This window comes from Gambusia affinis, linkage group LG04 (assembly GCF_019740435.1).
Source record: "Gambusia affinis linkage group LG04, SWU_Gaff_1.0, whole genome shotgun sequence".
Taxonomy (NCBI): domain Eukaryota; kingdom Metazoa; phylum Chordata; class Actinopteri; order Cyprinodontiformes; family Poeciliidae; genus Gambusia; species Gambusia affinis.
Genome location: NC_057871.1, coordinates 9741891 through 9755810, shown reverse-complemented (window position 1 = coordinate 9755810; position 13920 = coordinate 9741891). Strand labels below are relative to the sequence as shown.

The following is a 13920-nucleotide window of genomic DNA, read 5'->3' as shown; positions in this document are numbered from 1 at the left end:
ATTTTTGGTGTAGTCATGTGAAAGAGAGATCTTCTAATACAGACCAAAGGAATAAAGTGCACAGTTTTAAAAAAGATTTTTCAGCATTGTTTTTTTGCTTGTTTTTCACAGTTGTTTTGTTGGTAACACTTTATTTGACGGGTTGTGAATAAGACTGTCATGACACCGTCATAAACATGACATAACACCTGTCATGAACATGAGTAAATCTTTGTGAATAATTATGACTGTTGTCAATAAGTGTCATTTGGTAAATTATGACACTTTTAATACAGAGTTGACATTATTCAAAATGTCTTTGACATTAACCAAGAAATCATGATCTCACATAAATTTGTTATAAAAGTATTACTGATTACACTTTAGTTTTAGTAACATAGAGCTTCCGTACATAACTTTTTAATGTATGATCTGGAGGTTCATCGTCCGACTCCAATCAGTTTTGTACCAGTGAAGCTCAAATACAGGGTTCATGTGCAGTCTGAAAATCTGGATCTAGATATTTTTCTGTTCTGGATTAAAACGATGGAAAGATCCTGACGGGATAGAAAACAGTATTTGTATTTGCAAAAAACCAAAATTATCTGCAGATACTACTTCATGCCGTCCGTCCCACTGTTGGAATAGCTGCCATTTGAGGGAGTTGTAGAACTGGAAATGTGTTTTTTTTCCTACATGGTGATTTCCTAAACAATTTGCAATGCAGTGTATGCATGCTTTATGTAAATGTCTCTGCTGTACCTGTCTTATGTTTTCACCCTATACGAAGTGAATTTTAAGCTAACCCTTTACCTTTTTTTTCCTTCCTCCCTTTCACCCATCACCTCAATTCCTTCACATTTACGTCTACCTCGTCCTGTCCGTCCTCTTCTGTCTTGTTTCTCTCTATCTGTCATTTTGCTGGAACCTTCCTCTCTCTCTTGCTATTCTTCACCTGACACTCTTACAAACTTTTTCTCCTTTGCCGAACTTTTCCCTTCTCTTCTCACCTCGTCTAACTTTTTCCTTTTTTTTTTCAACTGCCATCCATCTCTCTGTTACTTTCACTTTGTGCTCCCCCCACTACCTCCCTCCGCTGTCCTTCCCTGGCTTGCAGCTTCGCTCAGGCGAGACTGCAGCGATTGTGGCCAAGGAGCTGGCAGAGCAGACCAAAGGGCTTCTGCGTCCTGGCGATGTGCCATCCACAGTCCGGGCCATGGCCCAGCTAGTCGAACTGTTGGATGTCCAACTGAGGAACCTCACCCCCGGAGGCAAGGACAGTGCTGCCCGCAGCCTTACTAAGGTACTGCCTAAAGACACAGGAGGTGAACATGTAGAGAGTGATAGAGTAAAATAGACTTTTTACAGGCATCAGCATTTATTGGGCTGCAACTCAATGTGACAGGAAATCAGAAGAAATATGGAGGAGTAAGAAAAGGGAAACAGATAGGGGAGGAGGGTCCTTTAGAGTTAACAGAAAGATGAATAGCATGTTCTTTTGTTTGTGTCTAAAAAAAACATCTTTGTGCAGAGTTTGATGAAGTAGCAGGCATAACAATGTAGAGCTCCACATGATAAATAACTGCTTTTAGTGTTTCTGTTTCATCCTCTTCACTGTGTAGCTCTTTGTATGAAGTTTTGCTTGACATACCACAAGACAGATAACTGTTTTTAGTGTTTGGCAGAGTCCTTCCACTCTTTTTACAGATCAGGACCAACATTTAATAAAGCCGTCCTTCAGTTATTCACATTTAAAGTACACTGCAGAGCCCTGAGAGAGAATATAGAGATCATTTAATGAACCTCTGTCTTTGAGCTGCAACTATGGAGAGGCAGTTGATAATTAAAATTTTGTCCTTCTTTAGCAATCACATTATGTCATTTAGCAATGGAGTTAGCCCTGAGATAGACTGGTTAAAACTGTCTGATTAACTATCGGTTTGCGTCGCACAATAATGTGGAAATTTCTATGAAGAAACTGATTCTACCTGAATGAATGAAGCAGTAGTGAACCACAATAAGGATCCTGTCAACAGATGCATCTCTATAAGTTACAAAATTGTAAGAAAATAATTTATTTCAGTAATTCAGTTGAAAAAGTTATTTTTTTTGTAAATTTTGCTTATTATGAGCTAAAGAAAAACCCCAAATTCAGTTACATAACACCAATGAAAATTAGCTTTTTTTGAGACAGAATGATTGTGCACGTCATGTTATTGTTCCAACGTTATGGACGTGAGTTGTCCAGCAGACAATCACTGACACTATCCATAAGGAGGCTCAGCCTAAACAAAAAAAAACATTTCTAAACAATCTAGGTAAGATAAATGAAGATAAGATAAATATTTATTGTCATTGTCACAAGAGCAACAAAATTTAAAAAGTGCCATCAGTCAGTGCATATGCTTAAAAATCTGACCGAATCAGTGTTCTTTCCAAGAATATTACTGGAAAGTTGACTGGATGGAAAAAATGTTGTCAAAAAAGGTGCTAAAGCAACAGAAATACTTCAGCCTTGAGAGGATTGTAAAGCTGAGCCCACTGAAGAGCTTGTGGAGGAAATTATCAAGGTGTCCACCATGAGACAATAGATACCCAGGACATGGGCTACAGCTGTGAGATTTTCTTAAGTCACTCCTGAACCAAAGTCCATGTAAGAGGTGTCTTAAAGTGCTATGAAGAAAAAGGACTGAACGGCTGCTCAGTGTTATGAATATAATTTGGTCCTGTAACCTGGAGGAAGATAGACTCACAATCCAAGTTAATTGTAGTGATGTGTTGTTTCTGAATGAGCAGTAACTCAAAGAGTCAACTCACTATAGAACGATACCACAACAATTCTATAGTAAAAATTCATTTAAAACACAAAATAATTGTGTTTATTTTACTACATTTTGGGTAGTAAAATAAACTACCCAATTACTACATTTTGGGTTTTTGTTAGATGTAAGTTCTAATAATCAAAATAAGTACAATAAGTGCTTGAACTTTATCACTGCACATATATTGAAACTACAACATATGAGTTCCATTTGTTTATTTCAATTACTGACATGGACTAATATTTCAATAATATTCTTATTTACTGACATGTACTTGTATAAATTTAGTCTGTCAGTACTGCCCTATAAGGCTGCCAGTTGAAATACCAGATGGGGAAAGCTTTGGAGGATAATTTTTCTCACATTTATGATCGTGGATTAGTTTTGGGATTCTTCTTTTTAGTATAGTAGATTAAATCTAGTGGAAATTGTTAAAAAGCTCTCGGAATTTAATATTTCATATTTCAGACCGCAATGTGTTATTGTGTTTACAAACTAGAAAAAAAATTATTTTTAAATATTGAATGTGACAGATACTAGACAAACCAGTCAAGCAAAAAATAAGCCCTTTCCGATCACCTATATCTAACTTTTTCTTTCTTTGTATTTTTTTTTTTTAATAAAAATGCTTTAAGTTGTTATTTGTTTCTAACTGAATGATATATTACTTTAGGATGCTTCCTTATTAATGTTAGGCATCTGACCAGTCATGCATGAAGGACTCTGTAATTAATGACATCAATTACGTTGACAGTAGATTCAGAGATCAAGTTAATATTTAAGGGGAAAAAAAGCAGGAAGATAAATATGTTAGAGCAAAAGAAGAAAAGGCAATAAGTGGTGGAGGACTGGATAACATACAATTTGGCTACCAAAGTGTTTTTCTTTTCTTTTTTCTTTTTTTTTTTTTACACACTCTTAATGAAGTTAAGGTACTTCCTTTTGTATGTGTGTATAATAGGTGAGAGGTGCTGCTCTGCTAACAGCTGAATTGTTTGAATTTGCAGCTTCAGAAGAGAGAAAGGTCCTGCAGGTTTTTCACACAGGTATTTCCGTTTCCTGGTTTGGTTAATTACTTTGTAACACCGTTGTCCCTTGTGTCTTTGGGTTTTGTTTTGTTATTTTTTTTCCATCCATTATCCAACACGTTATGCCTTGTGGGGTCGCATGTGGCGCTGGTGCCTATCTCCAGCAGTCAACGGGCAAGATGTGGGGAGACAGACAGGCCAAACAATGATGCACGCACACACCCACACATAAGGAGAATTTCGAGAAACCAATCAACCTAAGACTCATGTTTTTGGACTGTGGGAGGAAGCCAGAGAACCTGGAGAGAACCCAAGCATGCACAGGGAGAACATGCAAAGTATTGTTTTGAAAAAAAAATATTTTATATTCTCTTTTAATTTGCAGTATGTTATGTTCCATGCAAGCTTGTGTGTATTTGCTTGTGTGTGTATTATCACACATGACGACACTATACATGAAATGCAATCATGTGCTGCAGCTTCTAGTGATACACCAGTCTGAATTTTTTCTTTCCCTGTTCCGAATACTGTTTAAAAATGAAATTCAGATATGTTCATCAACGTCTCTCCGGCTCCTATTTTCCTTAAAACACACAGGATTATCAAATATATTTGGCATTAGCAATTAATGCCACTAATTTAAAAAAAAAACACTTTATTTTCTATCTCTAATTCAGAATTTGTATTTTAAAAAAGGGTTAGGTCTTTTGTTTTGAGTCAAAATATTCTCTTTTGCTCTTTTTAAAAGGAACAATTGATTTTCTAAAGTAAAAACCTTGATATTTTAGTAGTGCACATTTTAGTACACATTTTCGCCATTGTGTAATTCAAATGTAATGAAAATAAATTAAAAGACCTTTTAGAAGTCAGTTATTTCCACCACTGAAAAGGGTAGAATGTTCATAGAAAAGAATCCTTTAAAAAACTAATGTAAAATGTAGTAATTATGGCTATTTTTATGGCAAATATTTTTAGTCGAGTTTGAGTTACACATTTTCACCATTGTGTAATTCAAATGTACTGAAAATAAATTACACAGAAACTAAAATATAATGCTGCAACTTTCTTTATTATTAATCCACATAGATTAACTTTGTATCATTGGATTATTTACTTCTTATTAATCTTAAAATGGTCTTTGTGCAAATCTTTTGAAAGCTTTTAATACACAGATACTGTAAATAAAAGTGATATAATAATAGAATTTAAAACATTTTTTGTCTACCTTAATGACCTAAGTGGTCAATAATTATTTGTATTAGCAGTACATTAGATGTCAACTCCTCTAACTAAATTTTTCAAATAAGCAATGATGTTGTTTTGATTTAGTGGCACATAGAAATGGTACATTTCTCATGAGTTGGTTATGGAGTTAGCCTTTTCTAGCTGAAAGTGACCCAGCTCTATCCACAAGCTACTACTCAATGCATAATACTCATGTGATGCAGCAATACAACCTTTTGAGGATAATAGGTTTGTTCTGTTTCTGATCTCCACTTTCCATTAGCATCTCTGTAACAAACTGTTTCTACATTAGGTTTATTATTCCTTGGTTTTTAATTTTGCTCCAAAATATATGACCGACAAAAGGGCATGATCAATATCAATAATAGTTCTTCTTGGTCACATTTATCTCAGCAGAATTGCACACAGGCTTGTCTGGAAGCAAATGACTGGCTATCCATCTCCATTTCTTGAAATGCCGTGTGTGTAGCAGACATTGAGAAACAGCGGAGAATGATGGATACCCTGTTGCGTGCGGCTTGATCACGGCCTCGCTGTGTTAAAAATAATACCTTCCCGTTTTTGTGGCTCTGAATTAATTACACTTTGTCCCTGTTGGTGTTCTTGCATCATTGTTTGTTTGTGTCGATGCCCTGGGCTAACAGAAAACTTAACATGCTTCAAGAATGTATCTGGTCAACAAAAAAACCAAGACAAAATCACTATTCAGTGGATCAAAGGACCCCAACATCCACATGCATGGCCTGTAGATAGAGATTTTTTTTCCGTCTTCACCCACCAACACACCCCTACACACACCCACACACACGCAAACACATGGTAGATGGGCTTGCTCTTTTTTCTCCTGATGCAGGCTTTTTTCCTCCATACTCCCCTGAAAAGTCTTAACGTCAGCACCAGTCAGCAATGTCACATCATAGAACATGGCTTAGGAGTATATGCAAGTTGACACACACGCACTCACACGCATACCACAAATATTTAAATATATTTTGAACAATAATCTTTCGCTGTCACATCGCAACAGTCAGGCATTTGTAATGCGTCTCCTTAAGCCAAATAAGTCTGCATTTCAGGGGAAAAAGACAGCATGCGCACGACTCTGCACAGGTCTGACTCCAAATGCTAGAGCACACGCCTCAGGTGCAGTGAGAGGAGGGTTGTGAGTGATCGATTATATGATTAGCCTTGGTTATGTGAAGCAAAATTATACCAACAGGCTTTTTACTCTGCCAGATAGAAATGTGCATGATTAGGGATGTGGTGTGGCACTGCCCTCTCCTCGTTAATTATCCGTGGCACTAATTGCCAAGTGAGGAGAGTGTGCAGGAGGTCTACATTCTTAATAGAGACAAAAAAATAATTGAATTCCCTCCCCTGCCTCTCTCTGTCTCTCTCTCTCTCTCTCTCTCTGTTTCTCTCCTCTTCTTACACTTCATCTACCCCTCCTCGGTCATTTGGTTTTGGGTAACTGGGGACTCGTTTCATGTATACCAAATTGGCAATTTACCCATGATGAAGTTGGTGTGGAGAGGCTTTGATGCTTTAGGATGCGCTAAAAGAAGGAGGTAGCCAGCCAGGTAGAAGAGGGGCATGAAAAACAATAGAAGACAAATTTGAAGTGAGGAAGTGAGAGAAAACAGCAACAAAAAAAAAAAGACGAGTGGAGCAAAACTATTATTAGGTTATGGAGAGGACTTTAAAGCTTGATTATGTCTAATTTTTAGGGGTAAAATAATACATCCAGCTCACAAGTTGAGACAGAATTGTAACAAAATTTTCAGGAAAACTAAAAATCCATTTGTTTTGTTTTGCTTTTAAAAATGTTTCCAAAATCATCTTGTATGTCTCACTCTGAGGTGGCCTTAATTGTAAAAGACGTTTATTTTTTTTAAATTCATTTTCACAAATACAGCAACTGTTTTAAACAATCTAATTTACATGTTGAATTATCTGGTTCAGTTTTGATCGTTATAGGTGATTTAGATTTTAAACTCGAGATGATCAAATGCATTTCTGACTGTTAAAATGGCAAAGTAACCCTTTAACTTTGAGTCATTAAACAGTTTTATATCACCTTTAAAGTTGTTAGCCAGCATTTTCAAACTATGCTGATGAACTCCTTATATTTTGCTTCTGTTATTACTTCCATTGTGGACAAAATGCTGCCACACAGATGACTTAAAAGTTAAGGGAGTCTTCTTCAATGCTAATGTAGCTGAGTGTTAAAAGTTAGCTTGAAGGTCACCATTTGACAGTCCATACTTTAAAGGTGTAATTGTTATAAGAGTAAAGTACAGTAAAAAAAAATAAAATAAATAAACCAAAAAAAAAAACATAAGGGTTATTTGGTCATCTGTCGTTACATTACACTAATAAAATTGATTTCTTTAAAAGGTGAAGCCATTCTAATGCCAGTAGTTATGTATTTTTGAAATAAAGCCGAGCTGTGTCAGCGCACCACCAAAGCTTTGTAGGAGCAATGTCTGCAGCCAGATTCCTCTCATTCATGTTTATTTTCATCTCCATAAAAAAGCCAGAAAACTCAAGGACTACTTTCCCTCTTACTTCAATTAGGAGTTTCAAACATAGTTACCACAGAATGTGAACTTATATCAAGTCCCTTACACATCCAAGGTGCATAATAACAGCTTAGAGCCATGTTGCTTGATGAAGCCTTAGGTTTTCAACTGGATTGCGTTTTGCAAGACACATTTTACTTTGATGAATAGGCAAAAAAAAAAAATCTTTTGAACTCCCTACAGCTAATAGCAGATGAACACTCTCATGAAAACATTCTCACACTTTGTCCCATCTCAACTAGGCAACTTAAAAAAAAAGATCTGTCTTTCCTCTCGTGTTGTCTCTGCATATTTCTAACATCCCAGCTCTGGGCTTTTACACAGTACAGCATACTGTACATGTGCTTGTGTGCCCAAGTTCACCTTGGGTGGTTGGGAGTAGTCAACCAGCCCAGTTCCAGTCTGCCTTGCCGCTGCTGTTTACGCTGGATTACCCCTACGCCTTCACTTCTGCCCCATTTACTGTCATGAGGCTATGTGTATGTGCTCACAAAAGTGTGCAGCTTTCTTGAATTTTGTGGTCTCACTAAGAAACACACACTTCCTAACTGGCGCCCCTTATCTGTCTCTGCAGAGAGTTCTCCCCCTCTTTGAAGAACCCCTTAAAAAGCCCTCTCTCTCTTTTAGCCCCTAAGTCTTCCTACTTGTGCACGATAGAAATGTCACAGAAGGCAACAGAGCTCCTAGACACACTCCGACACAACCCCACACATATATTCATACCGTGTCTGTCTTTCTAATACTGAGATGTCTAGCCCTTAAAGGAAATGGCATCCCTTTTTTCTACCTTACCTAAAAGTGTACCGCTTCTACAGATGTAATCTCAGTGCTGGTGAATGAAGTTTCAGTGGCGCTAAACATTGCTGAAATTAAAAATGCGAGTTCAGTAAGAAGCAAAGAGAAGTTTAATGAGAGTAGAAAAGCTTGGTTATCGCTAACACATCATTGTCAGCATTTGTGAGCATTAAACACCACCAGCATGAGTAATGGAGAATGAACCGCATCACCAAAGCTCTCATATCTGCCATGGCCACAGTAAAGAACGTCTTCCCCCCGATCTGTTTCCTTTGCCTGGGCAGCTACTGAACAGCAAGTGGAGCAGAATGATGCACAACAATGCTTCCCCTTAGCCTGCAGTGCACACACCCAGTTGCACACGCAGACACACACAAATTACCACAGGCACATGCATGCTGTCCCACTCAGTGCATGCCACACAGCTCTGATTTGAACTCCAGACAGCAGTGTGACAGTATGGGAAGTAACTCAAACAACAGTCATGAGAAAGATATGAAAAAGACATGAATGTTAAATGCTAAAAGCAGTTAAGAATAATCACTGTGATTAAAATTTAAAGCAACCGAATCAACTAAAACAAGATTAGCATGGATGAAAGAAATTAAATATGTACATCTCAAGAGTAGCCCCAGGGAAAAAATGGGGACAAGCTTGAGAGTGTTCTGCAGGGTTCCACAAGTTGCTAGTAGTTGCAGGAGAATCTCAAGGAGTGTTGATCTAGAATAAGTGTCATAAAACAAGTCTGATCTTGTAAATTATTCCAACTTTTGCATGTTTAAAAGAAGAGTTGAAAACATTATTTTCAAGTCCCATTTATATAAACTCACTAAAATTATAAGAATTTTCTTTACATAAATTATCTTTTCCAGCTCCAACTTGAATTTTATACATACTCGAGACATAGGAATTAATGTCTACAATCTTTGCCTGCTGTGCCTTTTTTGGTATTTGTGCAAATGATGAAGCGTATTTGTAAATCACTACACAACGATGTACTTTATACTTTGTAGTAAACTACAAGATTGTAATATGAACTTTGTCCTTGCACCAAATTATAGTAAAATAAAATAATTCTTGTATAAATAAAGAATAAAACAGGTGCTGGAAGCAAACTTTGATTTGCTTTGATTCACTTTACATATCTGCGTACCTATACATTACTAGTCACAATGGCTCCTCTGTAACAGTTGTACAAATTTAGATGGAAAATAATCAGCAGACACAAATCACTATAAGATGTAATGCTGAAATGTCACAAAACCTGTGGCATTAGGTTTTGCCACAGGTTTGTGGTAGAAAAATTAGGTTGGCACAGAATTTGCTTTGAGCAAAATCTGATGTAATATTTATTGTAAAATCAATGAAAAAAATATGTGACTTGTTTTGTTTTTTTTGAGCAATTGTTTGCATTCACATTACCTGAGAATAAGTACAAACAGCTCTGATAAGCTGTGAAGGTTTCATCGAATAGTATAAGTTGTAGGGTAAGATAAAAGCACATGGGGCCAAAAAATAATAAGAACAGTTTTTCTTGCATAATCAATATCTTTATAGAACATTGGACTTGAAAATAAAAATAAAATAATTCAATTTGATTCATTGTTTTGAGAAAGTACATTTAGAATTTATGTACATTCAATTCTAAGTTTGTGAGACCACTGTATATTTTTTTAGTTCTAACTATAATCATCATTATTCCTGCAATGTAGTATTTAAAAGAATTATCAGGCTGGATGCAGGCTGGTGAAGAACAAATAAACAAATTCTACTTAAACAAAGGTGTTCCAGGTGCAGGAAATTTCCATTTTAAAAATCCCAGGGTGCAGGAAGTGGGAAACAATTCTCAGAACATTGTTTCTGATGATAAAATGATAACACTGATGAGACTCTGACAGGGAAAGCAATGCAGAATACATACTGTACATGTTACAACAAATTGTAAATTCAATCAATGATTCAAACTTGTCATAGTCATAGGAGGCAAATGTACACAGAATGTATGGAGAAATGGAAATCATTTCAAAATAACATCAGGAAATAGAACTAATGACACACAATGTAAATAAAACACCAAAATAAAAACGATGATACCCCAACACAAAACACTGATATTAAATGGTTGCTTTATAATTTGTTGGCAGTAACTGATAGAATGAAACCAAAAACAGCTGTAGCTGCAATAATGTCAAAACTTTCTTTAAAGGGCTTCAAAGCCTGCAGCCGTCTGTCACTGTGTTGACAGGATGTTGATCGAAACAAGTTTGCACAAGTGTGCTGAACATCCACTGCTGCTTATTTCTGGCTGTTTGCTGAAGAAGTGGATTAATTAGTTTTTGTTTACATGTAGCTCTCCCAAACTCATCCGATATGCATCCCTGCTAATTGGCTGCTAGCGCTAAAAGAGGACATAATATTATCATATTAGCTTGTTGGGAGCAGTGTTTGTCTATGTGTGTATGTTCTTTACTGTGTTTATGTGTAGGTATAACCCCCACAATATACCCCCAAAAAGAAAACAAGATAATTTCTAAAACAGAAAAACTTGAATTAGATCTCATCTACCATAGATATTATCAATTTCTTGCATTAAAAACGTAACTGTATTTTTGTGGCATTTTGGGGTTGGAGCAACACAAAATAGCGCATAACTCTGGTTTACAAAATGAATTAATGTGATACCCCAGTCACAAAATAGAGCAAGCTATTTCCCATGAAAATCACTTGTGTGTATTTTTATCTCGGTGTGAGTGCAATTATTCTGTAAATGTAATCAAAGTGATCATCATGAACACCAACAAAGGTAGCAGACAGGTCAGAAATAAAATTAAAATTATAATTTTAATTTATATGGCAAAATTATAATTTTGCTATATTTTGAAAATTTCACTGAGTTCTGTTCACTCTATTTTCTGAAGATGTAAAGAAAATACTTCAACTGGCCAACCTACCAAAATTTGGCCATCTACCTGAGCTGACGAGAAGAATATAAAACAAAGAAGCATTCAAGAGGTTTATATTAACTCTAGAGGAACTGCAGGACCACTGCTGATGTGGGAGACAACTGCTACTTGTGCACTCAACAAATCTAACCGTTTTAAAACATTAGCAAGAAAAACGCAATTTTTGAAAGAAGTCCTACTTGCACTTTGCCACAAACCATGTAAGTGACATAACAACAAGTGAACGAAGATGCTTAGGTCAGACAAGCCTAACATTGAACGTTTGAACGTTTCCAACCTGTTAAGTACTACAGATGGTAGAAAACACTTCATTCTGACCCAGCGTTCCTTGTAGTGGTTTGGACCAAATTAAATTAATGTACTAGAACGGCCCAATAAAAGTTCTGACCTAAATCCAATTGTCAATCTGTGACAAGACGGGAAAGTTACAGTCTGCAGATCCTCTCCATACAGTCACAGTTTGAGCTCTTTTACGCAGAAGTGTGAGCCAATATTTCAGTCTCTTAATGTGCAAGGTTGGAGTAAGCCGAAGATTAGAAAAAAAAAAAGAACAATTTTCTTTTTACTTCACAGAGTACACTGCTTTGCGAAGGTCTATCACATACAGTGGATTGTGACATGACCAAAACTGGAAAAAGTTTAAAATATCTTAGCACTAATGCAAGTATTAATACAAAAAAACGCAACATTTGCTGCAGCTAATTTTTTTGTTTATCGTTTTCACTGTGTACTGAAACAGGGATCAGGAGGAAGTTGAACGTTGAATGTGCGAACGGAAAAAAAAATAAATAAAAAAATATATTTCGCAATCCGTTTCTTTGCCCTTGTCAATTTCCTGCCGGAGATGCTTTTAGCTTCTTTAATAGCACCTGTGTTATGTTTCCCGCTTTCTCACTGCCCTGCCTCTGAAAACCGAGTTAAAGATGAGCTGTGTGTCTGCATGAGGGCTGGTTTACAGATCAAGAGAAAATAAGGAGACAAAGGGGAGTGCGAGATGTGTGTGTTTGATAGCACCTGTATTCGCTTCTCCGCCTCTCCTGCTCCCGGTGGATGCCTGTCACCATGGACTCACTGGACTGTTTTATCGCTCTCCCATGGCTTTTCCCACCCCCACCTCTGCACCACTTCTCCTTTCTCTCTGTCTCTTTATCTCTCCCTGGGCCTTCCTGAGATGTGTGTAGGCATATGTGTGTGTGGGGGGGTGTATGAGCGTGTTGTGGTGTTTATGCAAGAAAAGCAGGAGCTGACTTCTTGAGACTATAAGGAAATGTGAGCTGAAGATAAAACAGAGCAGGTATTATACGGTGGAGAACATTTCATGTTCAGCATAAAACCTCTTCTCGGTCTTCTATAATATCTTTGGATTCAAAACTGCATCACACCGCTGGATGTGAACCAAAAACACAAACAAACAAACAAAAAACCCCAGAAAAAAAACAAACTCCAATTTCTTTCTGACACCCACAGTATAATTGCTCCAAGTGGTGGATAGGACTGTTTTTTAAAAGAAGAAAAAGGAGTTTTAGGGTGTCAACACATAGTGATTGCAATCAACTAACAAGCTTGATTTTCAAAACATCTGTGATTATCCTCATACAAAAAAACAAAAAATGAGCCTGGGTACTAAAAATGTGCTTTTCATACAACATTTTAGTTTTGCCTTTCATTTATTCAAATCTGCATGGGAATGCCATATTTGCATTGCTGCCTTCGTATCATCCTGACTTGTGTAATTCATCAACGTGATAAATGTAAAGCTCCTGCATTCTCACAACTCCTGGCTTCAGTAGTTTGGGGTGTAGCAGCGCTGCTTGTGCCATAGTCATAGTTGCATTTATTTTTACATGCCGCTTGACTGACTGAAATGGTGAAAGCATCAGCACTGGCTTCAGCTATATGACCTCTGTGTCTTTATTGCTCCCCCAGGCGATGGTTGAGACGGTAAATAATTTGTTGCATCCAAGAGCTCAGGCGGCGTGGAAAGAACTGCCCACCAGCGAGCAGCTGCACTCAGCCACTCTACTCCTCGACACCGTGGAAACGGGTGCTTTCATGTTGGCCGACAACCTCCTGAAGACTGACACAGTGCAGGAAACCACCGATTACATCCGTAAGTACATTTTACGGTTCCTTTTCAACAAAACCCTTTACAGCTAGACCTTCAGATCTCCACTATTTGGAAGGTCAACCTTGAAGCAAAACTGTTTGTAACATTTATAAATTTTCAATCAATATCATCACAGTTTTGCTAAAAGATGTTAAAATTGACAAGTCCTAGTTCACAAGGTCACAAATGGAAGTAGGTTATATTCATGAAGTTTCTTGGTCACAAAGTTCAAAATACAGAAAAGTGTAACACCAGGCGAGCTTTAATGGTTGCAGTAGCTTCTTTTTACTTTGATTCCATCTTGTAACCACAGTAAATCATCTGAGACAGTGTTTGGGGAATAATTAAAAACTTTGAAGATGTTAACAGTACATTTACAAAATTGTATTTTAATTTTAA

At 36.9% G+C, this 13920-nt stretch overlaps 1 protein-coding gene across 10 annotated transcripts in view; it reads left to right on the top strand.

Moving 5' to 3' along the window:
* adgrl3.1 (adhesion G protein-coupled receptor L3.1) overlaps positions 1 to 13920 on the top strand; it is a 163225-nt gene that overhangs the window by 104537 nt on the left and 44768 nt on the right. For 9 of the 10 annotated variants that reach the window (XM_044115192.1, XM_044115193.1, XM_044115194.1 and 6 more), the window contains exons 10-12: positions 1097 to 1282; positions 3809 to 3847; positions 13341 to 13524. In XM_044115192.1, coding sequence (XP_043971127.1) covers positions 1097 to 1282; positions 3809 to 3847; positions 13341 to 13524 — 409 coding nt within the window. The remainder of the gene's footprint in view (positions 1 to 1096; positions 1283 to 3808; positions 3848 to 13340; positions 13525 to 13920) is intronic. The other variant, XM_044115199.1, reaches the window with a different exon arrangement.